The sequence below is a fragment of the Lygodium microphyllum genome, chromosome 26 (assembly GCF_053477565.2).
Source record: "Lygodium microphyllum isolate KBCC chromosome 26, Lygodium_microphyllum_v1.1.10, whole genome shotgun sequence".
Lineage (NCBI taxonomy): Eukaryota > Viridiplantae > Streptophyta > Polypodiopsida > Schizaeales > Lygodiaceae > Lygodium > Lygodium microphyllum.
This window is the reverse complement of record NC_141160.1, coordinates 54,819,552-54,845,529: the sequence shown is the minus strand read 5'-3', so window position 1 is coordinate 54,845,529 and position 25,978 is coordinate 54,819,552. Positions and strand designations below refer to the sequence as shown.

The following is a 25,978-nucleotide window of genomic DNA, read 5'->3' as shown; positions in this document are numbered from 1 at the left end:
GTCAGACTCTTTCTCCAACTTCATGGATTGATTGCTCTTTGAGGAGAACCGATCAGGCCAGAAACTAAAAGGCCTCTTCTTATTGGGTACGTGACACTCTTCATGACACAAGGATTGAGGGGATCCTTGAGGATTGGCAGCTATAGGAGGGCTTGTGACATTGTCGGAATAACCGGACACACCACACCGAGCTTGTTTACACTAATTATTGAATGATGACTCGTGCCATGCAGGATCTAGAGCCCACCTTCGTGAAGGAGACTTTACAACACGATCATTAGTAGCGAAGAGCAATGGAGTAGGAACTGGAGTCAAATGAGAGGAATGGCACTTAGGACCTTGTGTCTAAGCCTTCACATAAAAGGATAATTAGAGTTAATTGGATCTTCAAGACCAAGTACCGCAGTGATGGCACATTGGACAAGCACAAGGCTTGCCTTGTTGCTAAAGGTTTTGCATAGTGCCTAGGCATTGATTTCTATGATACTTTTGTCCCTAAAGCTCGGATGGCTACTATTCGTGTAGTTCTTGCCTTGGCTAGCCATAGAAGATGGCTGGTCTATCAGCTGGATGTGACCTTGTTGAATGGGGAGTTGAAGGAGGAGATCTATGTTGAGCAGCCTTGAGGCTTCGATTAGCATGCTCCTCGTGCTTGGAATGAGAAGACTGGCCCTCTAGGGCCTTAAGTAGGCTCACCGTGCTTGAAATGAGAAGATTGATTCATTCCTCCAAGAGAGATTGGGGTCTCAGCGTTCCAAGGTTGACCCACAGCTTTATGTCCACACCTTAGCTGGAGGTCGTGTGTTGTCTGTCCTTTATATGGACGACTTGATTGCAACAAGTGGCCATGCTCAGATGGTTGAGTAGACAAAGGCAACACTTCATGAGAAGTTTGAGATGAGGGATATGGGACTTCTTCATTTCTTTCTAGGTCATGAGATCTATTAGACTTTGGGGGGGATCTTTATCTCCCAGCAGTGATATGTGCAGGAGCTCTTGACTACTTGTGAGATGGAGAGATGCAAGACTATTGCGAACACTATGGATCCGAATTGGAAGGCCATAACTCATTCCAATTCTCCTTTGGCGGATGCTACGTGTTACTGGTAGTTGGTTGGCTCCTTGATCTGACTTCTCAATAATCGTTATGCTGTAGGTGTGCTGGCCGGGTTCATGAGGGAACCCAAGATGGTGCATTGGTAGGCTGCTCAAAGAATTTTGCGGTTCCTTCGAGGGACCCTTGATCTTGGGATCTATTATTCAACAAGTACAAGTGATGCGGACTTGGTGCTTATAGGATGGAGTGATTCAGATGAGGCTGGCGATGTGGATCATCGGAGGTCCACAACAGGTTATTGCTTTACCTTGGGTGACAATGTTGTTTCATGGAGCAGCAAGAAGCAACCCATGGTTGCCCTATCTTCATTTGAGGCGGAGTATTTGGTGGCGTCTTCCACCGCATGTGAGGTAGTGTGGCTTCATAGGTTATTGGAGGCCTGCAGATAGGTCCTACTGTCCTTTAGTGTGACAATGAGAGTTGCATTGCCTTGGCTTGGAACCTTGTGCTTCATGCTAGGATGAAGCACATTGGGATCCAATACCATTTCATTCAGGAGAAGATTCTAGATGAGACTATTGATGTGGTATATTGCAAGATAGAGGACAATCTTGTAGACTTGCTAGGATGAAGCACATTGAGATCCAGTCCCATTTCATTCAAGAGAAGATTTTGGATGAGACTATTGATGTGGTATATTGCAAGATAGAGGACAATCTTGTAGATTTGTTTACGAAGGTGCTTCCTCAGGCTTTACTACGGCAGCACTCTAGATCCCTTAGCCTTTTGCCCTGTCCAAGATTTGAGAGGGGGTGTTAGAGATTGTCATCTCTTGGACAGGCATTTCTTGTCATTTGTGTGTGCTGGCAATTTAGTACAGTTTGCAAGTGTGCCATGTCAGCAAGTAGGTGTGCCACGTGGTAGCGCTGGGCTGAAATTGCAAGTGTGCCATGTCAGCAGGTAGGTGTGCCACGTGGCAGCGCTGGGCTGATCGCCATGCCAGCAGGCAGTCGGACAGTAGTCGGCTGCATTAAATGCAGCTGACAGCATATTTTAATCAATTTTTCTCAGGCTATTTATTGCAATGAAGAATTCTTTAGTAAATACTGCACTGCTGTAGGTAGCAAATCTGTGTCTCTCTTTCTAATAATATGTTGTTTTATGTTGTGTTGCTGCAGATTACAGCAACAGCTTGCCAAGTTATAAGTTCACGAGTCACCATGCCTCGAAAGAAAGATAATCTTTGGAGCCACATGACCTTGTTGGAAAAGTTTGTAGGTTCCGGCACATCAAAGTGGGTGTGCAAGTATTGTGCCAATGAGTATGGTGGGCCTTTGACTAGATTGAAGGCATGTCTCATCCACACGAAAGGCTCTGGAATAGACAAATGCTTAGGAATTCCTAAGCATGTTTATGAGCCACTCAAGGCTTGGAAGGCTGAGCAGCTAGGCCTAGATTTGGATGTAGTGGACTATGAACATCTCTAGGAGCCTTCCCTTGACATTGGCATGGAGTTGGCTGAAATAAAAAGCCAAGGCTCTAGCTTTGGACTAGGCAAAGGTAGTCACAGTAATGTTGCAGGTGAGAGTTTGGGTAGTGCACCACAAGAGAAAAGAATAGCCCTCAACATTACTTTGTTGAGGAGGCAAAGTATAAAAGTTGGGTTTCAAGAGTTAGCAATGAAGGAGGCCACAAGGGAGTTGACCAAGTTGTTCATTCAATGTGCATTGTCTTTCAACATTGTATGCACAACTCATTGGAGGAAAGTTACGCGAGCAATGTCTTATATAGGATGTGAATCGGATGAGCCTTCTTCTGAAGCTCTTTGTACTACTGAGTTTCGAAAGTAAAGGTGGCTGTGACTATAGAGTTGGAGCCTCTTAAAGATACATGGGTAAAATGTTATTGCACTATATTATGTGATGGATGGTTAGATGTACATAGTTGGAATGTCTATAACATTCTTGTCTCCTCTTGCAAACGAACCATTTTTATTCGGACTATTGATGCATCTTTGGCAAGGATAGTGGTTATAGGAGAATTCAGTCACAGTGGAGGATGCATCTTTCGGAGTTGCTCTATGGATAGGTGCACATGAGGGTGGACTTTGCACATTCACAGCCCTTGTTGCGTGGTCTTTCCTCGAGCTTGGACTACTTTGGCATGCTCGTTATGGGTATTTGAATCTTGATGCTATTTGACGAGCTTCTCAAAAAAAGATGGTGAAGGGACTTCCAGATTTCCCTTCCATTCACACTTTATGCCTTGTTGCTTGAGGGGCAAGCAACATAGGCAGCCTCATCTACAAGTTGCTACTTGGAGGGCTTTTACCCCGCTCGAGTTGGTTCACACTGACCTTTACAAACCTATGGGTACGATCTTCCTTGGGAAGGCCAAGTATGTTATGCTAATGTTGATGAGTTTATTTATTACGTGTGGCCCTATTTCTTGGAGTATAAGAGTGAGGTGTACTCTAACCGAGTATAAGAGTGAGGTATACGTAACTTTTGTGAGTGGAACGTGTTTGTAGAGAAGTAAATCTCCTTTAAAGTTCTTAGCATCTGAGCAGATCATAGAGGCGAGTTTTGTTTTAATATATTTTTTAAGTTTTGTAGGGACCATGGTATTTGGGTGGAGTATTCTCATCCAAACACACCATCAGAAAATGGTGTGGTGGAGTGTACCAATTGGACCATGCTTGAAATGGCCCAATCGATGATGGAGCACAAGAGTCTTCCCCATTTGGGTGGAGTATTCTCATCCAAACACACCATCAGAAAATGGTGTGGTGGAGTGTACCAATTGGACCATGCTTGAAATGGCCCAATCGATGATGGAGCACAAGAGTCTTCCCCAGTCCTTATGGGGTAAGGCAATGGCTGCTGTGATGTATATCCACAATAGGTCACCTACTTTAGCATTGAAGGATATGACTCCCTAGCAGGCTTTCTTTGGAAAGAAGCCTTCAGTTTTCCACTTTCACATCTTTTGGTGTGAGACATATGTCCATGTGGACAAAAAGAAAAGAGGAAGCAAACTTGATCCCAAGTCAAGGAAGCTCATCTTTGTTGGTTACAGTATGACCACGAAGGGCTATCGGTTCTATGACTCGAAGTCTTGAAAGATCGAGGTGAGTAGAGATGCAATTTTCGATGAAGTTGCGGCCTCTGAAGATCGAATTGATAGTTCTTTTGTTACCAATGGTTCTTTGTCATCTTCTTTTGTTACAAGTGATTCTTTGTCATTGATTCGATACCCTCTCTCTCTCTCTCTCTCCCCCCCAAAAGAAAAAAGAGAAAAAAAACGCTGTTGGCCCTTGTCTTTTCTTCCAAGCTACCCCTTGGCACCCCTTCTTCGTTTGTGAATCCGCCCCCTCCTTCCCCTTCCACCCTTGATGGCTCCTTCATCTACTACTGCATCATTGAGTATTTCTACCTCTTCCCCACCTTCTCATGTTTCCCCTGGGGGGATTGAACCATCAAAGGGGAAGCCTTCTTCATCGGATGAGGAGGATCTACCTTGGTGAATAAAGGGAGTCCCTTCCATAGATAGGTGCTTTACAAGTACCGATAGCCTCTTTATATCCTTCATTGTTGGTTCAGCCTATCACCATTCCTCGGTGGTATTAGAGGCTCATGTAGGATTCAAGGATTACTGAGTTTCTTGAGACGCCTCTTGGTCCACACGGATCAGCTAGGCTATAGGCCGGGGGTGAGAGTTCACTCTGTGTGAACTATGCCCTTATGTCACAGATTCTTTAGGATCATAAGTCTACTATCATTAGTGAGGCTCTTGCATAGGGCATTTTCATTTCCCAGCACATGGACATTTTCGAGTTACTCTTGGAGTTTGGTATGGTCAAGTGTTGGCCTATTGTTTGCCCCATGGACCCAAAGTCCAAGCTTATGGCAGCAAGAGATCCCCTTAGCAATGCCACCTGTTATAGGTATATTTTTGGATCACTGATTTGGCTCATTCACACTAGGCTGGATATCTCTTTTGTGGTGGCTTTGTTATCTTCTTTCATAAAGACTTCTACGCAAGGTCATTGGAGAGTTACATTGCGCGTGCTACGCTACTTACAAGGGACATGATTCTATGGGATTATGTATGGTGAGGGTGTTAAGAAGAGTGCTAGGGTTTGCACTGAGGACACACAGAGTGTACGACCATGACAAAAACACACAGACACAGACACAGACACAGAGAGCAAAACTCAAACCCTAAACGCAAAACTCAAAATTCAAACACAAACAGAAGAAGGGAGAGAGAGAACACAACTTTGAAGTGAATGAATGTTGTAAATGAATGTAAGAGTGTACAGTGTGCTCAAGGGCAGAGCAATGTCGGAGTGTGACGTCCATTGAAGATGAATCCCAAGTCAGTGACCACTAGTTGGTGTGTAGGAGTGCTGAATAGTGAATGGCAGCAGGTTGGTCACCAAAACGCAGCAGTCTGGAGGCTGGAAACTGGTAAACGCAGCAGTGTACCACCGATCAGGGGCTGGAAATTGTGCACAGCCTGCTGTAAATAGCAGGCTGAAACAGTGTCTGAGAGTGTGACGGTTGTAGTTAAGGTGAGCTAGTCGAGGGTCCGGCATAGGCTCTAGACCAATGACGAGGTCCCAAAGACCCTGAGACTCAAGCACTTGTTGCATGAAATTCGACGAAGTAGTGAAATTTGACCCGTTAAAACGTGTCTTATCCGTAAAGGCACTCTTGGCCGTTGCAATAGGAGTGGTAGTGCTCAGAGATGGATAGCGGGAAAAAGTGTAGTGGGGGTAGGATGGGGGAGTGGAGTACACTTGGGAATGCGCCCCAGAGTGCCCACCAAGCATGCGGGTAGTGTGCAAGGTGGATCCAAAAGTAGGGATGGGCTGACTAGGCATGGGCATGGTAGCCACATGAAGAACCCAAGGAGGTGGGATGGGAACACGGGGAGTAGAAGATGGGAATCCCTGCATAGGTGTAACCCAAGGAGAGAGTGAAGACGCACCATAAGCTGACGGAAACCCTTGCGTATGAGTGGTCATGGGAGATGTGAAGCTGGGGATAGTGAGGGGGATGCCCATCAGAGTCAACCTAGGAGTGATGGGTGTGCTCATTTGCTGAAAGGTGAGAGGCACTGTGTTAAAGGGTGGCATTGCCTCTAACGAAGTACCATGGTGCACAGAGTTAGATAATGGGGTGGAGAAGGAAAAGGTACTAGGAGCGGAGATGGTAGATCCAACCCCTAGGGTGTGTGATGCAGATGTGGAGTATAATCCAAGATTTTGTAAAGATGATGAGAGATGATCAAGGTGTGATATAGAAGAGGGTGGGATGGGAGGGAAGTGAGAAGTGTGTGTAATATGCTCAAATGAAACAGAAGCTGTAGATGTACCTGAATTTCGTCTGCTTTGTGAGCCCCCTCTATTGAAGTTCACATACACAAAGCCATCCAGATCCTGTATCTCAAAAGAAGAAACAGGCGAGGGTTTTGATTCATGCAACACAAAAGAATTGTACAAACTTGACATTGGACCTGGCGGAGATGATGAAGATGGATCGCCAGACGTTTCGAATGCCGTATGTCCTCCATGATCGGAGAGGTGGCCAGCCTCACCAACCGGTCCGAATGTGGTAGCAAAACTGGTAGGAGGGATGTAAACATCACCGTACTTGTTGTGATAGTACTCCTCAAAGTCCTTCTCTATCATGTTAGTGAAATTTGGTGAAGGTGGAGTGTCGTCCTCCTCATCGAGTCTATAATGCCATCTCAGGGCCTCCAATGATGGAGAAGCTTGATAAGACATCATAGGAATTGGCGAAGAAGGTGTCTGGGACATTGTGATTTAGTTACGAGTCGTATTGTGTGCCTTGCACAAAGACTAGCTCTCAACAATATCCGCAGGATACTCTTTACAAGAGCACCTTCTCTGATACCATGTTAAGAAGGGTGTTAGGGTTTGCACTGAGGACACACAGAGTGTACGACCACGACAAATTCACAAAGACACAGACACAGACACAGAGGGAAAAACTCAAACCCTGAACGCAAAACTCAAAATTCAAACACAAACAGAAGAAGGGAGAGAGAGAGAGCACAACTCTGAAGTGAATGAATGCTGTAAATGAATGTAAGAGTGTACAATGTGCTCAAGGGCAAAGCAATGTCGGAGTGTGACGTCCACTGAAGACGGATCCCAAGTTTGTGACCACTAGTCGGAGTGTAGGAGTGCTGAATAGTGAATGACAGCAGGCTGGTCACCAAAACGTAGCAGTCTGGAGGCTGGAAACTGGTAAACGCAGTAGTGTACCACCGATCGGGGGACTGGAAATTGTGCACAGCCTGCTGTAAACAGGAGGCTGAAACAGTGTCTGAGAGTGTCAGGGCTTGCAATGCTGAAAACGCAGGCTGGCTAACCCTGGAGATGATGGACAGCAGGTTGAACAACAATTTGGGACAGTTTGGAGCAGTCGCCAGCAGTTGAGAGCTGTCGCCTACAGCAATGAACAGGCTGAAGATGATGTGGCTGCAGTCGATGATGACTGGACAGCAGATGGAGGTGGGCTGTAGGCTGGAAACTGGGCGCCAACAGCAGCAGAGGGTGTGTGGGGTGGTGTAACTTGCAAAACAAGGATGATTGCTGAATGGGGGCAGCCTGTCTATTTATAGATGTGGAAGGGCGCCCCACAAATTAGGGTTTCCACTAAACTTTCTCGAACCACTTCTCGTTGTAGGGTTTCCACTGAACTCTCTTGAACCGCTCCCCGTTTTAGGGTTTTACTCTAAAAGAGCATTTTTAGCGTGTTTTGGGGCTGTTTAAGAGGCTAATCAGCAAGTAATGCATATTTTAGCTCAACAGAGGGGGCCACTCTTTCTGAATGGAGTGATTTTGATTGGGTAGGTGATGTGGATACGAGACAGTCCACTACAGGATATGCCTTCTATCTTTGATCGAGAGCTATCTCTTGGAGTAGTAAGAAGCAGCCTATTGTGGCCTTTTCTTTTACAAAGGCTGAGTATCCTGCCCTTTGTTCTACAACTGTGGAGATTGTTTGGCTCCGTCGTTTATTGGCAGAGATTGGTTTTCCTAGATAGGACCTATGGAGTTGCGCGTGGATAACTAGTCTCTCCTCACGTTGTCGAAAAACCCGGTGTTTCATGCTCGCACGAAGCACATCGAAGTTCAGTACTACTATGTTTGAGAGTAAATTGTGGATTTCGAGTTAGCGGCGGCCTACTGTCTTACCGAGGACAATACAACGGATGCCAAGGCTTCTATGCTTCATCACATGAGATTGTTGGGTCTTCTAACACTCCCAGGATCTGGGGGGGGGCGGGGGTGTTAGCTTGCCTATCTTAGTCATCTTAGTGTATCATCTCCTGGTTGTGAGTTCCTATCGGAGTTTGATGGAGACATTGGAGCTCTGGCATTTTCATGTGCATTTCTCATGTTTTAGGCTCTTTTCATATGTTTGTCAGTTGGTTTACACCTCGTGCCAGTGCCTAGCTACTTCTAGATTGTCCAGGGTGCCATGCCATTATTTGTCACATTTTCCTATGCAGTCGGACTGCATTTATTGCAGCCCTATGGTCATTTCTAGTAGGTCAGCCAGATTTGGTGGACTTAAGCTATTTATAGCTGGTCTCTTCTCACATTGGCCATAATCTCCTACAGGTTGCTCCTCCGAGTTCGGGCATTCTCATCCATCTCCAATGCTGCTGCTGTTGTCATCATTTTCAGCCTGATTTGGTGCCCTCATTGATGTCTCTGGCTGCGTACAGGGACCAATCAGTCCTTCCATTTGTATTCAGCATTTATTTCAGTTAGTGCAGATTTCTTTCTTCCTTATTTTTTTTGCTTTGTGTGTGTGTGTGTGTGTGTTCATGTTCCTTCTTTTGTTGCGCAATCTCACCTAGGCATCCTAGGGCCAAAAGAATGGGCCTTGTGGGAGACATTAGGAGCTTTGCCATTGTATTTGTTTGTCATTTTATGTGTTTTAGACGATGGAGGGCACATTAGTGCATTTCTTATTGGGCACTTTTGGCCATTTTTAGGTGTTTGACCCTATTTAGGGTTTTACTACTTTTTTGCCTATATGTTGGCGGCATGTCTTTCCACTTTGATTTTATCCATTAATGATCCTTTGTGATCAGCCAGCCCTCCTCATTCTCTCATCTCCTTGCTACCATCTAGTGCTCACACTAATACATAGAGCTGCTTGTCGGGGTTGATCGTTACAGCCTTGTACCTGTAGCCATTGTAGTCACATTGCTCCTTCTCTCGCCTGTGTTCTCTCTTTGTCTCCTCCTCTCCATGTTCACTTTCCTCTTTGTGCTGTGCACTCTCAAACGGTATTGAGTCACACGCGGGAGCCAGAGATTTTGAAGAGGAGCATGCTATCTGTTGGCTTAGGCATGGAACCATTGTGCGATTAATTTAATGGAAAATGAGTGAGAATGAAAGAATTGATTTATGCACAATGATACTTGATCACAAATGAGAAGCAGTGTATTATTGAGTGTGAGAGAGTACAATACTCAAGGTGATCACAATGAGTAATGCTATACTTGTGTGCTAATGAGGCACAAAGTATCCTTTTATAATAAAAATGAAACCCTAATGGCTTAACGTCATAGGAAACCCTAAAGTAACCCCTAACCCTTGTGTCACTTAGTGCCTAGGATACTAGGGGCAACAATTGCATTTAATGACAGTTTGAATGCCTAGGGATGTTTGATCATGGATCAAAGGGCATCAACACGTAGCATGCGAGATGGCCTACACTGTTTGCAACAAAACTTGCCGGGCGCCATCCATATGTGTTGCAGACCTTGCGCTTGGAGGCCAACCTTGCAAGGTGACCTATTTCCAACCTATTTCAGTCTGCGTTTTACTAGGGCAGATTTGCATTTTGCACTTGGGGCGGCCTTACGCAGCATAGAGGCGGTTTCAATTTGCACCCAGGTGGCTTGCTGGGCAGCACCATTTGGCAGGTTCAGACCTGCGTTTCCTGCAGGTAGGCCCTGCCTCCAATCTGCATTTTGCTGCAGGGCAGCCCCCTTTCTACTGGGCGGCAGCTTTTCAAGTTAGGTGGCATCTCATCAGCCTAGGGCGGTCTGTCTACGATCCTTTCCGGTTGTTTTTCTGCAGGTTTGACGTGTGGACAGACCTATTTATTGCTGTCTTATCACTGGTTTGGGTCTCTTGACCTACACAACCATTTATGTGCATTTCGTACCGTGAGACGAGCCTTCTTTCTCTCTCTTCTTGGCTGGATATCTGTGTTTGCAGTTGTTAGCCCTCCTTGCTTGGCATTGTGTGTTCCTTTCAGCATCGAATACTTGCCTTCTACCATGCCTTTGTCTATCTTCTTTTGTATGGTGGTCCAATAGACCCTGATTCTCCCAAGGACACCTCTTATTGGTTGTTTTTCTTCCAAGGGCAGCATCTTCTTTGTTTTGTTACAAGTATTTCTTGAAGGATAGATATGGCCAATGTGTATGCTATGGGGCTCGTGTCGTTCGGGATCATTCAAACTCTCTTTCCTGTTCTATTTTTTTGGGGCATCCAATCCCCCATTGACATTGATGGTATCTCGTGAGTAGGTGCGAGTTCTATTCTCTGTACCCACATTCGACAAGCTAGATGGGATGAACTACCCTCAATGGTTGTCCTATGGAGTGTCTCCTCGACTACTTTGATCCATAGTAACATGAAACGGGGAATGGGAATGGAGACGGGGACGGGGGACGGCTAAAAGCAAGGAACAGGGATGCATGTGATGTGGTGGATGGATGTGTGGGCATAGTAATAGGGGATGCCCATTTTGTAGCTTCCCGTCCCAGTCCCATTCCCATGTTAGAGCCCCCTCTCATGGTAATAGGGGATGGCAATTTATTATTCTTGTCCCCGTGGGCCCGTCTCTATTCCCATCCCTATCCCCAAAACCGGTCCCATGTTACAGTGTGTGTGGGTGAATGTATACTACCAAAGAACGTACGAAAAAACCACCCCCTAAAAGACACCCACTTCAAAAAAAACAAAAAACAAAAAGACAAAAAGACAAAAAAGAAACTGTCAAAAACGTCCCCTAATTGGGGACATGACAAGGGGACGGGGTAGGGGACGGCCAGGATGGGGGGACGGCTGTTGGGGACAGGACAGGAGACGTCCCCATCCCATTTTGGCATTTCCATTCAGCCCATCCATTCGGGACTGCCGTTCCCTGTTGCTATGCTTTGACCCTTGGGTTTTTGTTATTGTCTCTATACCCTGACATATTGTGGATCCTCGTGATGGAGTGACTTCGGATTCGACTGTTGGGAATAAAGGCCTCTTGCCTTTAAATGTGCTCGGGTGTGAACACACCCTTAGCACTTGTACTTATACATATATATCTATCTAAAAACCTAAAGTGGTACTCTCGTCATTGTACCTAAAAACATGCTTACTCTCTTCTTTGCTCTCTCTCACTTTCTCTGTCTCTTGCTGCGCATAACTACTGATTGTCTTAATCTTTGTGCTGATTGAGGTTCCATTGCCTCTCTATGTGAAACTTAGTGCAGAGGACAACCCTACATCTAATGATGAGAATGCTGAAATGACCAAGATACCCTATGCTTCAGTTGTTGGTAGTTTGATGTATGTTATGGTTGCTACACGTCTTGGCATTGCCTTTGCAGTGGGAGTGGTGAGAGCAGATACATGGCAACCCTTGGCAAGAAGCATTGGGATGCAGTGAAAGGTATTATGAGATACCTCAAAGGCACAAAGGAATTGTGCATCTGCTTTGGGAAGCAGAAGGCATCTGTTGTTGGCTTTACGGATGTAGACTATGCTGGTCATGCGGATTGCAAGAAGTCCACTTTTGGATATGTGTTTACTTTCACAAGAGGAGCAGTCTCTTGGATCTTCAGACTACAAAAGTGTGTTGCATTGTCTACTACAGAGGCAGAGTACGTAGCTGCCATTGAGGCATGCAAGGAAGCTTTATGGCTTGCACGTCTGGTAGGAGAGCTTAGCATCACAGAGTTACTTGTTCTCCAATGTGAAAGTCAGAGTGCTATCATGCTAGCACGGAATCCTGTCTTTCATGCAAAGACAAAACACATACAGGTGAAGCACCATTTCATTAGAGATGTACTTGACAGCAAGAGCATTGAGCTTGTCAAAGTGCATACAAATGATAACCCTGTAGACCTTCTCACGAAGGGTCTTCCAGCAGAGCGGTTTACTCATTGCCGACAGATGATGGGAGTTGGATAGATATATGCATTTCAACTTTGTACATACCTAGACTTAGCTGATTCTTTTCTCCTCTTAAGGCACATTGTCTTTAGGTGGGAGGTTGTTGGGAATAAAGGCCTCGTGCCTTAAAATGTGCTCGGGTGTGAACACACCCTTAGCACTTGTACTTACACATATATATCTATCTAAAAACCTAAAGTGGTACTCTCGTTACTGTATCTAAAAATGTGCTCACACTCTGCTTTGCTCTCTCTCACTCTCTTTGTCTCTCGCTATGGGTAACTATTGACTGTCTCGATCTTCGTGCTTAATCCGTCACTACATCGACAGCTTTATGGGATCTATTGAATACTAGAGCCCGCTTTTTTTTCCTTTTGAGTTGTATAGATTCTATTCTCGTGCATATTAGACATATATGCACCGCTACAAAGGTTTGGAGGAGATTTGCATCTCTCTTCCGGGTCCAGACATTTGGGCATTGATTATCTCTTGAGTTAAAGCTACGATAGCTTTTTGTCGTGTTGATTTCCCTACGATGAGGGATCACATCCATAGGATGGAGGAGCTTCGGGATGAGCTTGCATCCTTTGGTATGTACATTTCCTAGAAGACCTAACTGTGATACTTTTCTCATATCTTTTGTCATCGACATATAATGTGTTCTACACCAATCTCCTCGCTCCTTGTAGTCAGGAGAATTTCACTTAGAGGAGCTAGCCCCATTGGTGCTTGAGCAAGATGTGTGCCACAGTGAGCTAGATTCTTGCGAAGCTTGTGCATATGGTTGTGCTTATGCAGCCTTATCTCCAGGTACAAGACAAGCCAATCAGAAGAAAGAGAAGAGGAAGAAGTTGGAGTTCTTTTTCAACTCTGGTATAGATTTTGTAGGAAAGTGTAGAGGATATCCCACGTGTCTTCATTATGGGAAAACCTCACCCTGTGGAAAAGTGTTGGAGGAAATGCCCTCATCTTCGTTCGGGAGCAAAGAAAGGAGCTACATCATCTGGGCCTTCCTCTAGCTCTGCACTAGCTATTACCTATGAATCCGTGTTTCTTCATATCCATGTGTTGGAGGAGCCTTCTTCATTGATTGAATTGTCTTCAGAGAGCTCTTTGCTCATTAACAGTGGTGCATCTGTTAGAGTTCATAGCCTGTTTTTTAGGCAGCAGCACAGTCGGTCCAGCAGTCGGACCAGCTGCACAGTCGGACTGCCACGTGGCAGTCCGACTGCCTGCAGCCATTTTTATCAGGCTGCGCCCCATTTTTGAGCCCCGTTCTAGGTGATTTTTCGCCTATTTATTGCTGACGTTTTCAGCAGTCTGGCCACTATTCTCTGTCGCAGATTACAGACCGGTGCCGTGCAGATTTCTGTCTCTGTTCACAGATTTCAGACAACAGACAGTGCAGACTGCAGCAGACTTCGAGGTGGACAGCAGGTCGCATCGTCGAGGTGGGGACATGCAGTCCAGCGCACTGCGCCCGTGTATATCTTTGTATTCAGCATTCTTTATACAGCAGATCTTCATTGTACACTATCTCTTTCTCTCCCTTTTCTCTCTGCGTTCTCTCTCTCTCAGTCCTACGCTTCCGCACCGCTGCACTCTGACATGGTATCAGAGCAGTGTTTGAGGGCTGACTGAGCGCAGAATCAACCTGAAAAGGAGTTTCCATCGTGACACAAATTTGCGTTTTTTGCGTTTAAGGGCAGACAAGAGGGTTGCGCCTTGGAACAAGGCTGAAACGAGTGTGGGCGCACAGGAAAGGAGTACAGGTGGTGGATTTGCTGCTGTTTACTGTTGTTTGACGCGGAGGAAGTTTGAGTTTTCAACCTAAAAGTGCAGGTTTTGCTTTTTCATCGCCTCCGGCGGGTGAAGAAGCTTCGGGACGTGGAAGAGCCTTAGCAGGCTGAGTTTACCCAGTCAGAGGGGGCTGCTTTTACGTTTGAGAAGGCATTGCAGGTGAAGATGTCTACAGAGATGGACTTGGAGTTCCAGGCGATTATGGACCGGAAGGTGCCTGTCCTACCGGCTCTTCCTACAGATCAGAAGCTCGACGGCGACAACTACCGCATTTGGCGCGTTATGATGTTGGCCATTCTTGAGTCCTATGATTTGGCGGAGTTGGTACAAGAAGATATTGACCGGCCTTCGGTAAGAGATGAGTCCAAACTCTCTTCCGATGCTCGTGCGGAGTTGGCCAGGGCCCAGTCTCATTGGGACAAACTGAATGCCAGGATTCGATCCTTTCTCTTTCTATCATGCACTACAGCCGTGATCGCTCACATCGAGCACTTGACGGTGGCTCGTGAGATATGGCTGGAGCTTGATCAAATGTACAATCGGATGACCCTGATGAAGAGGGTTTCTTTGGAGGTACAGATGCGGACCTTGTCCGTCAATAAGTCTTCTTCGCTAAGGGAACACATTAACAAGCTAAGGCAGCTACAGATGCAGGTTCAGAATGCGGGGAAGCCAATTTTCTCCGAAGACATGGCGATTACACTCTTGTCCCAGTTGCCGCCACGATTCGGTACATTTTACTCTGCCCTTATTGCTTCGGGGCGAGAGTCTACTCTTCGGTGGGAAGAGTTGGTTCCTATGGTCCTGGACCAAGAGGAACGGTTAAAGGGACAGAATGCTTCCAAGACGGAGGCGTTGACAGGTCAAGCCTCTCAGAAGAAGGGGAAGGACCAAAAGAAGAAGAAGGGGGATAACAAGTCCAAGAAGGACAAGGAGAAGGACAAGGACAAAGACTCCACATGCCATATTTGTGGAAAGACTGGCCATTGGAAGAAGGATTGCCCTGACAAAGACTCGAAGGACACCAAGAAGAAGGAAACCAAGGATTCTGGAGTGGTGGCTGCACCCTCATCAGCTGCATTTCTACATTTAGTTGTCATTGAGGACGCTTCACCGAATGCTTCTGATGCTGCGATGGCGGCTCCCCAATCTCGAGAGTGGATTATTGATAGTGGTGCCTCATGGCACATGACTCCTTCATCAGATGGTGTTGCCCAGCTGCGACCTTCGCGTGGGTAGGTTCTCATTGGAGACAGCTCTTCAGTTTCTATTGCAGGTCGGGGTAAGATGCAGCTTATTCCAGATGGACGAGGTGGCACCCATACCTCAGAGGTTTTGCATGTACCAGGATTGGGGTACCATCTCCTTTCAGCTCATAAGATTTGCTCCCTTGGTCTTTTGGTGGAATTTGACAGTTCTACTGTGCGAGTCCTTGATCGTGAATCGAGGAAGGTTCTATCATCTGGATATGAGGAGAACGGCATTTACAAACTGAAGTCTTCCACTGCCCTCTCTTCTCTTCTTCTTACCTCACAGTCACAGTCTGAGTTATGGCATGCTCGGTTTGGTCACCTGAACTATGACTATCTTCGGAAGGCGTCACGTGGACAGCTTGTTCGAGGGTTGTCGGATATAGTGGTGAGCCAGCAGCCATGTGTCTCCTGCATACGGGGGAAGCAGCATCGGGATGCCATTCCCCACACAGCTTCGCGGCGGTCTACTTCACCGATGGAACTTGTATCTACGGATCTATGTGGCCCTATGAGGAATGAGTCCTTGCGTGGGAGCTCGTACCTCATGCTGATCGTAGATGACTACAGCAGGATGACATGGGCCTACTTTTTGGCATTAAAGTCAAAAGCTTTCTCACACTTCAAGGATTGGCTTCTCTTTTAGGAGAACCGATCGGGCCGGAAGTTGAAGACCTTGCAATCCGACAAGGGCGGTGAATTTGTTTCTAATGAGTTTGCTCGGTTTTGTGCAGATAAAGGAATTCACAAGGAGTTTCCCAATATCAACACTCCTCAAGAAAATAGCATTCTTGAACGGAAAAACTACAGTGTGATCGAGATGGCGCGCACCATGATGGAGCACCGACAGACCCCTCAGGTTCTATGGGCCGAGGCTGTGGCTACTGCAGTCCACATCCTTAATCGCTCCCCCACTTCGGCCGTTGAAGGGATGATCCCGTTTGAGGCTTACTTTGGGACGAAGCCAGATGTTTCTTACTTCAGGGTCTTTGGATGTGATGCCTATGTTCACATTCCCAAGGCTCACCGTGATAAATTTGAAGCAACTTCCCGAAGACAGGTATTTGTTGGCTACAGCTCCCAGTCCCAAGGCTATCGATTGTATGATCCCGTCAAGCGGAATGTGTACACTAGCCGCAATGTGCGGTTTGTGGAGGTTCCGACTATCTCAATGGGTGAGGAGCATCCCGTTCTTGGAGATCCAGGGGAGAGTTGGGCTCCTTTTATAGTTCCACTGGAGCCCGTGCCTTTTGATTATGATTCTGTTTCTGACACAGAGTCTACTGTTACACCGGTCACCCCTGAGGAATTACCACCGGTGGATATTCCAAAGTCTTCTGCTGATGGAGAGAGACGAGGAGGGGAGGTTCGGCCTCCTCCTCGCTAGGCCCGTGACACACTCCGTGATTTAGGGATCGAGGGGGTTCCTGAGGAGTGGGGACCGCAGGATGGTCCGCGGTGGTCACGGAGGCACCATGCGCATTCTTCGGAGCTTGTTTGCTCCAATTATTGTTTGATGTCCCGAGTTATGCAGGATCGAGAGCCCACCTCCGTGAAGGAGGCTTTACAGTCCGCCCCATGGAAGAAAGCTATGGAAGCTGAGTTGGAGGCTATTGAGAGGAATGGCACTTGGTTACTTGTGCCACGCCCCCCGAAGAAGAAGGTGATTGGAGTCAAGTGGGTCTTCAAGACCAAATATCTCAGTGATGGTATTTTGGATAAGCACAAGGCTCGCCTTGTTGCTAAGGGTTTTGCCCAGCGCCCAGGGATTGACTGTCATGACACCTTTGCCCCTACAGCTCGTATGGCAACCATTAGAGCTGTTCTTGCTTTGGCTGGCCATAGGAGATGGCCTGTTTATCAGCTGGATGTGAAGTCGGCCTTCCTGAATGGTGATTTGAAGGAGGAGATCTACGTTGAGCAGCCTCCTGGCTTTGGTTCTTCAGATGGGAAAGTCTACAGGTTGAAGAAGGCCCTGTATGGTCTCAAGCAGGCCCCGCGAGCTTGGAACGAGAAGATTGATTCGTTCCTCCAGACTCAGTTGGGATATCGGCGGTCCAAGGCCGATCCGCAGCTGTATGTTCACACTTCCGAGGATGGTTGTGTGCTGTTTGTATTATATATTGATGATTTGATTGTCACAGGTGATGATGCACAGCAGGTCCAGGAGACAAAGTCAGCTTTACATCGGACGTTCGAGATGACGGATTTGGGGCTACTCCATTTCTTTTTAGGACATGAGATTTATCAGTCTCAGAAGGGGATCTTTCTCTCCCAACAGAGATATGTACAGGAGCTCTTGGTGTCTTTTGAGATGGAAGATTGTCGGGCCCTCTCTACTCCTATGGATCCGAACTGGAAGGCCACTTTCCACTCAGCTTCTCCTTTGGCGGATGCTTCCCGCTATCGACAGTTGATAGGGTCCTTGATTTGGCTTCTCAACACGAGGGTTGATCTATGTTTTGCTGTTGGGCTCTTGGCAGGGTTCATGAGTGAACCTAAGATGGTGCATTAGCAGGCTGCTCAGAGGATACTTCGGTATCTGAGGGGGACGTCTGATTTGGGGATTCATTACCCCGCAGGGACAGATGGGTCAGATCTTGTACTTGCAGGTTGGAGTGACTCGGATTGGGCCAGTGACGTGGACCACAGGCGGTCTACAACAGGTTACTGCTTTACTTTGGGTGCAGGTGTTATTTCATGGAGTAGCAAGAAGCAGCCCACGGTAGCCCTTTCGTCTACTGAGGCGGAGTATCGTGCCGCATCTTCCACCACATGCGAGGTAGTGTGGCTTCGAAGATTGTTGGAGGAGCTTGGGTGCCCCCAGCCTCGTCCTACATTGCTGCGATGTGACAATGAGAGTTGCATTGCCTTGGCAAGGAACCCTGTTTTTCATGCCCGGACGAAGCACATTGAGATTCAGTACCACTTCATTCGAGAAAAGCTTCTGGATGAGACCATCACTGTGGAGTATTGCAAGACGGAGGATAATCTTGCGGATTTGTTTACGAAGGCGCTTCCTCAGGCTCTACTTCGGCAACATTCCAGATCCCTCAGGCTTCTGCCCTGTCCAGGCTCTGAGAGGGGGTGTTAGAGTTCATAGCCTGTTTTTTAGGCAGCAGCACAGTCGGTCCAGCAGTCGGACCAGCTGCAGGACTGCACAGTCCGACTGCCTGCAGCCATTTTTATCAGGTTGCGCCCCATTTTTGAGCCCCGTTCTAGGTGATTTTTCGCCTATTTATTGCTGACGTTTTCAGCAGTCTGGCCACTATTCTCTGTCGCAGATTACAGACCGGTGCCGTGCAGATTTCTGTCTCTGTTCACAGATTTCAGACAGCAGACAGTGGAGACTGCAGCAGACTTCGAGGTGGACAGCAGGTCGCATCGTCGAGGTGGAGACACGCAGTCCAGCGCACTGCGCCCGTGTATATCTTTGTATTCAGCATTCTTTATACAGCAGATCTTCATTGTACACTGTCTCTTTCTCTCCCTTTTCTCTCTGCGTTCTCTCTCTCTCAGTCCTACGCTTCCGCACCGCTGCACTCTGACAGCATCGAGTTCCTTGATTCCTTGAGGTTATTTGTTGCAAGATCTCCGTCCATTAGAGGATATTGTCACCATTGATGACATCTCTTTGGTGTCTATTATTGGTGTTGGCACCTTGCCTCTGACTATCCATTGGCTTCTGTTCCAAAGGCCCTAGATGTTTCAAACTTGGGCTTCTCTTGTTTCTTAGTTCATGGTTTTCCTAGCCTTGGAACCTATGTTATCTTCACCGGGCTGATCATGTTTGTTAAGGATTCTTCCACAGGAGCCACTTTTGTGACAGGTTGGTTGGAGAGGGGGACTATCTATGCTCCATTCGCCTTCCATTGTGCATGGCCTTTTGAGGTAGTTTTCTATTGTTGCACGTGTTCCATTCCATCTCTCACAACCATCTTCTCTAGTGGTTCCCTTGTACCTCTTGAGGAGTTTCTTTAGGGTTTCAAGTCTAGTCTGGGCCTTTCCTTTATGTGGCAGTCTCTTTTCTTCGTCATTGAGCCACCATTCCTTGCCGCTTGGTCCTTGTTGTTTAGCTTATGGCACTCTCGATAGTTCCTTGCTATCATCTCATAGTTGGTTTTGTAGCTTAGCTTACCCATCTCTAATTGGAGTTTTCCAAAGTGATCCATTTAAGGCCTCTCCATTTTCATTGCCATTTGGTGACCTTCCGTTTGATCGGATTTTTATATGGAGAGAGGGTGTTGTTTCTTGGCTGGCTTTCTTTATCGATGGACCTCATCAACATTGACACTCTTCCCGCCACTGTCAAATCCACATCTCCTTTGGCCTTCCAACACATCCAGGATCTAAGAGGAGATGTTAGTAGTCATGTGTCTTGTGTGGTCATCTCTTGCTTATGAGTCTCAGTCTGAGTCAAAAGAGAACATTATGAGCTTAAACATTGTTTTTTATCTGTCATTTTATGTGTTTTGGACACTTTAGATTGAGGATACATTAGTGCATTTCTTTTTGGACACTTTGGTCATTTTTAGAATTTTGATCAAATTTAGGGTTTTGCCACTTTTGTGCCTATATATAAGCGGCTTGCCCTTTCACTTTCATTATCCATCACTTATTCTTTGTGATTAGCCATCTCTCCTAATTCTCTAATCTCCTTGCTACCATCTAGTGCCTACACTAACGCAGAGTTGCGTGTTGGGGCTGACTATGTACCTTCAGCAATTGTAGTCACATTGTTTTTTCTCTCTCATGTTATCTCTTTGTCTCCTCTTAGTGTTCACTTTCCTCTTTTTGTTGTAACTCTCATCGATCACGTTGCCTTTTAGAGGAGTGATGAAAGTAGCTTTTCTCCTTGAATAGGGTGGTAAATAACCTAGTTAAGCACTAATTACAAGAAGCATAAAATTTACGTAAACTAAAAATGCACACTACCACTTTAATCTTAGACATTGGACACTCTATTGGCTCCAAAATTTGTGCCCCTTGCAGTATTTTTGTATCTATATTGCAAATGAAATGAGTATAACTAAGATCCTATGATCTGCTTCCCTAATCCAAGTGTCTCTTGTTGTTAGACCAGCAAGCTTCTAATCCAATTTGTTCCTTGGTTTGCTTGGGGATTGGCTTTCACCTTGCTCCTTAAAAGACAAATTTAGTCCCAAATCTGATATCGGCTGGCTGGCCTCTTGAATCTTCGTGAAATTTCTCAATTTCAGTTGTTGGGAGGCTCTCAATTTTGAGCACGTATCTCAAGGGGATTGTTAAAATTCTAATTTTTGTTGTACATTAGGATTTACAGCAGAGATTGATTGAAATCTCTTCCTTTGATAGCTCAAACTGTTGGAAAATGTTGAGATAACTTGAGAGATGCTGAGGATGAGAGAGAATGTTGTAGAGAGAAATCTCAGAGTTTCATAGTGAGAAACGTTCGAAAGCTACTTTTGCCCAAGTATCCTTGAGTAATTATTGACCCTTAGATTTGCATTAATTAATTAGTTAATGCTGAGTCTCTAATGTCATGACCGATATTAGTGGTCAATAACAATAAATTGGTCTAGGCCCAAATGTGACACTAGGTACCACTTAGTACCTATTAGGCATAACTTATTATAACTTTTGCCTTTGGCACCCATTGCATCATCGAAGCCCTTGGCCCGTTACTATGAAATAATTGCCATGTGCATCACGTGCTAAACAACCTTGCACATTTGATTAATAACTTAATCAAATGTTATCAACAAGATTAAAGCATCTTAAAATTTCACATCCCTGTAACAAGTGATGAGGGATCTCCTCATCCAAGTCATGAAAGCCATTTAATCAGTGATAAACATCTTCAACACTTGCAAACACCCACTAAAATCTGCATTTTGTTGTAACTGATCCCGAACTATGGAAATCAGCTACACCTCTATGATAAAAGGGCTGTAGATGGTCCATTTGTATCGTATGGAGTAGTAGAATACAGAAAATCTGTGTTTTCAGCAAGGGGCAGATGGCTGAAAATCTGTGTTTTCAGCCTTGGGGGGCTCCTCTCAAAGTGGTAACTCTGTACTCACTTCAGCAATGATACCATGTGAGAGTTTGCAAGAAATCTGCATTGGCTGAGAAGAATGTTGAATACAAAGGAGTGGACTGATCGGTCCCTGCATGCAGTTTGAGGTGTTAGTGAGGGCACCGGATTAGGCTGAAATGATGACATCAGCGCCAATGCTAACAGAGACGGAGACTATCCAGTGTGCTGCCCACGTTGGAGAGGGAGGAGAATGCAGCAACCAATGCATAACCTGCCAAGGAAGTGAAAAAGATAATTTGCCAACTAGTTTTCTTTTTTTCGGGGGAGGGGGGGCTATAAATAGCATAAACCCCCCAAATTTGGCTTACCAGCATTAGAGGCTACCAAATTACTTGCAGTTGTAATATTTGATAATGCTGAGGTGGCAGCAGTAATGCTAAGGTCACAGTTTGGAACACTCGCAATGTGGTAGGGGCAGTAGAATGATTGGAAATTGACTAACAATCACTCCCAAATTGATTTAAAGAAGAAATGCAGACTCTAGAATGAGCTACCTCCTCCATCAAAGCACATGACAGACATGGCAGAGCTCCTAATGTCCTCGTCCGAGGCTCACAAGCAGGAGATGATTGTGCATGACAAACATGACTGCTAACATATGATACCTTTTGGTGATTGATTCACTCCTTGTACATCATCACATCGGCATTGCAAGTCGCTATCTTTAGAGTTAGTCTGACTCTAGTCAAATTAGAGATAGGTCTTACTTATTTTAGACGTATTGTACTTTCGTTCTATCATTCTAGTACTTGTATCCTTGGAGTGTGGGATTGCTAGTTGTTGAGAAGCCATATCATTCCATATAGCTTACTTTCTTCATTCCCACTTTTTGGTTCCAGTTTCCAGCCCCAAAAAGGCTTTCTAGGGTCTTGTGAGAGTGTCGGAGTGTTGTACGAGAGACATCAGTGGGCGAGACTCAAGATTGTGAGTGTCTAAATGTACGGCACCTCCCATTCAATTTTCACCACTACCACACCCACTTCTCATTCATTGCATGAGACCTTCATCTCTCTCTTCTCTCCTTCCACCCTCTCCATCCTTGTTGCTAGGCACCGGTCTTCGACTTCCTTGGGTTGCGTTTATAGTGGCAATGGCTTCTCCTCTCCAACTCCACACCTTGGCGATAGTACTCCACCTCCTAGTGTTAGCTTCCAAGCAACATCATCTCCAAGCCATGCTTGTGTTTTGGCTTGCTGGTTGTTTCTCTAGAGTAGGCGATCTTCTCCTCTAGTTGGCAATGCGTTTAGGCAACCTAGCTCATCGTCCTCCATTTGGCGTCACATCACAGCCAACGCTTCCATCATCAAAGGTTGCTACATTTGCGTTTTTAGTTTCTCTCTTTTCCATCTTCTCTGGCGTCACTCCTCAGTAGCTAGTGTTAGTCTTCAAGCTTGGGTTTGCTTCAGAGGCTTCTCATCCTCCAATGGCAGTCTCCTTGCTCCAAGCATTATCAGTCTTTACCCTTGTGTTGCGGATTCAAGGGCTTCTCTTTGATGGCAATCTCCTTGCTCCAGGCGACCCCTCATCATCCCTATGTTTGTAGACTTAGAGGCTTCTTCAGCAGTCTCCTTGCTCCAAGGCATCCTTTGTGCTACAGCACCCTTGTATCAGATTCAGTTCATTATTTCATTTCATTCATGTGAGTTCCTCTTCTCAGTGTTTTCCGTACACACACTGTTCCTCCTTGCAAACCCTACTGTCTCTTTGGTTGCTTAGTCATTTCTTGACATTGCCCACTTCAGCTCACTATTTAGTGTTCACTGCCTCCCTCTCTCTCTCTCTCTCTCTCTCTCTCTCTCTCCATTTGCAACAGTCTAGGGGAGTTCACATTGTAGTTGAACTAATCTCTAGCATTGTGAAATTAATGATTATCAAAGCATTGTGAATTGGTGATCCCTGGTATTGTGAATTCACATTTCCCAAAGCAACCACACTGCTTCACTTAAATATGAAGAGAATGAATTATCATAGGTTAACAGGTACAAGCATACTCTACATTGAGGCATAGAGTGCAATGAAGTCTTGAGTTTAAGCCTGCTATAAAGATGACATAGGAGAGTTTCTTTTGGTTTTAAATAGGGAAGTTCGAATTTGTAAATTTAACTTTGTGAATCGGAAATCTACACTAGTATATACTAAGTGTTAGGCTGCTGTTATTGATAATTTTCTGTTTTTGAGCTTTGTTCATGACAGGGGGTGCAATTGAGCAAGGTGATGGACTGATCTCTAAGCAGAGCCGCCATCTTCTTCAAATTGAGACATGTGAGTCTCTTCACTTCCATCAAATTTGTTGACATCTGTTGGATGTTGGTATGGGTAATTTGTGGGTTTTCTACTCATCTTTCTGTTCTTTGCCTCTTTGCTCCACAGCCTGCAGCATTAATTTCCAAGTTCAGAATTACACAGTAATAACAAGTGAATGTAAAGGACCATATTATCCACGGAATGCATGCTGTGCGGCATTTGTGAAGTTTGCCTGCCCTTTTGCAGCAGAAATAAATGACAATACTACTGACTGTGCCACCAATATGTTCAATTACATCAACGTCTATGGCAACTATCCTCCTGGGCTCTTTGCAAATGAATGCACTGGAGATGCACTAGGTCTTCCTTGCCCACCCTCACCCACAGCATCACCTTCAGCTTCAAGTGCAGTCCGAACACCAGTTGACTTCAGAAACCTTTGGTGGGTCTTACTAATAGGTTTTCCTTTCATGGAAGACTTGTTTAGAGGTAACGTTTGGTCTACTTAACATTGGAAGGAATCACTGTTGCTTTTTGGTGTTTTCTATCCAGCTTATTTTTTCATTCAGAGTGTGGAATGCAGAAAGAAGTACATTGCTTCTCCAGTGCCAGCTCAGAATGCCTGCTTTCTCTTTAATAGCAGCAGTCCAAAGTCTGTGTTTTCTTGCCTAGTATTTGATTTGGTACGTTCAAGTAGACAGAGGTTAACATGTTCTTTCCTTTGAGATCTCCAAGAGACCACTTCGTGCTGTTACAATGAAGTCTGCAAATTTAGAATTTTGTATGCATTATAACTGACCACCAAACAAATAAGCATGTTAAATATGCTGAACAGCATGAGTGGGTGATATCGAAGATAACTTGAATGGCAGTGAAGTCTCAAGATGAAATGCCGCATTTACAAAGGCTCAGCTAAGGTTGACGCTTTTGTCTAAACCTCTAGTATCATGACACGTCTTATAAAATGTTGCAGCTCTAAAATCTGCAATGATGATACTCGAAGTTACAATGGGAGGAATAGGAAAGTATTAATCATGATTCCTAGTTTCCACTCTTTGGGAGGAATTCTTATGGGTCGGTATCAAGGATCACATAGTAATTGTGCAGTATTGAAAGCCATTTAACCTATGCTACAAGGAAAGAAGGTGAAAGTCTCAACTTGCCAATTGGTTTGCAACCAAGTGGTTTGTGTGGTGGGTATGTACATGTGTGAATGAATTCAACCCTCAAAACATGCCATGCCACACTTTAGACGTTTGCTTCTTAAAAAACAGTGGTTTTCTACAAAGTGATGTTCATACAAACATGAACATTGATAAAGCCGATTTGACATGTTTTTAACCCTCCTACCTCACTTTGTTGTACAAAGCCTTGCGTGTACTAAAGTATTTCTAAAGCATGGTAAGTTGAAGATTGCAGAGGATTTGGTCATTGTTTTGATTGTGTCATGAGAAAGAATCCATGACCGTAGAATATGTTCACTTCACCATGGACTAGAGCTCAATTTTCTTGAATTCTAGTGTATTGTGGGGGTTTTTGCCCTTTTGTCAAGGTTACAAATTGCCTAATCACTTGAGACTTTTGGATTTCAATCCATGAATGACCCACACTACTCACTTAGTGTATGTTGCTTGTGCTATTGCACTCACTATCTTGCTTAACCATATGATCAATCTACCATGCATAACATGTGACATTTGTGTACAACGTATTACAAACTACATGATCCTTCTCCCTCCTTAAAAAGTTTTCATATTGGATAAACTATGGTTGTTAGACTAAGCTTTTGTTGCGAATTACATAAAGTTTTAAACATAACCATCAAATTAAATATGATGTTTTTACAAACTTGGTAATGAACTCTAGTTTCTCTTCAATAGAGATCAAATCATCTTTTAGATTCTTCCATTAGCTTTCTATCAACTAATTTACGCTCTATTTAAACCTTTTATGCATTACTAAAAGGATATAAACTGAAGTATATAGCCCACCTCTTAAGCCATGGATCTACACACGTTTCTTTTCTTTCTTCTTGTATCATATGCTTTTGAGTTAAATGAAGGTGGTGCAACTATATGATTTAAGGTAGAAGGTGAGGTTAGTATTGCTTTCTACAAAGTTATGATTTGCAAGATTAGAGAATTCATTTCTTTCTAAAAGTTGGTTAGATTTTTAGTGAAGTAGTGTTTTGTCTTGTTTTTTCCTTTTATTTCTTTTCTTTCTCCACCATGGCATGGACTTTTAGCCATGTTTGATAAGAAATAAGATATTAGTTTTGATCAAATTTATTAATCATGATTCTCTCCTACAAA

General features: G+C 45.0%; 1 protein-coding gene across 3 annotated transcripts in view; it reads left to right on the top strand.

Moving 5' to 3' along the window:
* LOC148013290 (GPI-anchored protein LLG1-like) overlaps positions 1 to 25,352 on the top strand; it is a 37,566-nt gene extending 12,214 nt beyond the window's left edge. The window contains exons 2-4 of one of the 3 annotated variants that reach the window (XM_087667967.1): positions 23,616 to 23,684; positions 23,793 to 24,155; positions 24,236 to 25,352. In XM_087667967.1, coding sequence (XP_087524093.1) covers positions 23,616 to 23,684; positions 23,793 to 24,155; positions 24,236 to 24,303 — 500 coding nt within the window. In that variant the 3' untranslated portion in view covers positions 24,304 to 25,352. The remainder of the gene's footprint in view (positions 1 to 23,615; positions 23,685 to 23,792; positions 24,156 to 24,235) is intronic. The other 2 variants (XM_087667966.1, XM_087667968.1) reach the window with 2 other exon arrangements.
* Positions 25,353 to 25,978: the final 626 nt, after the last annotated feature.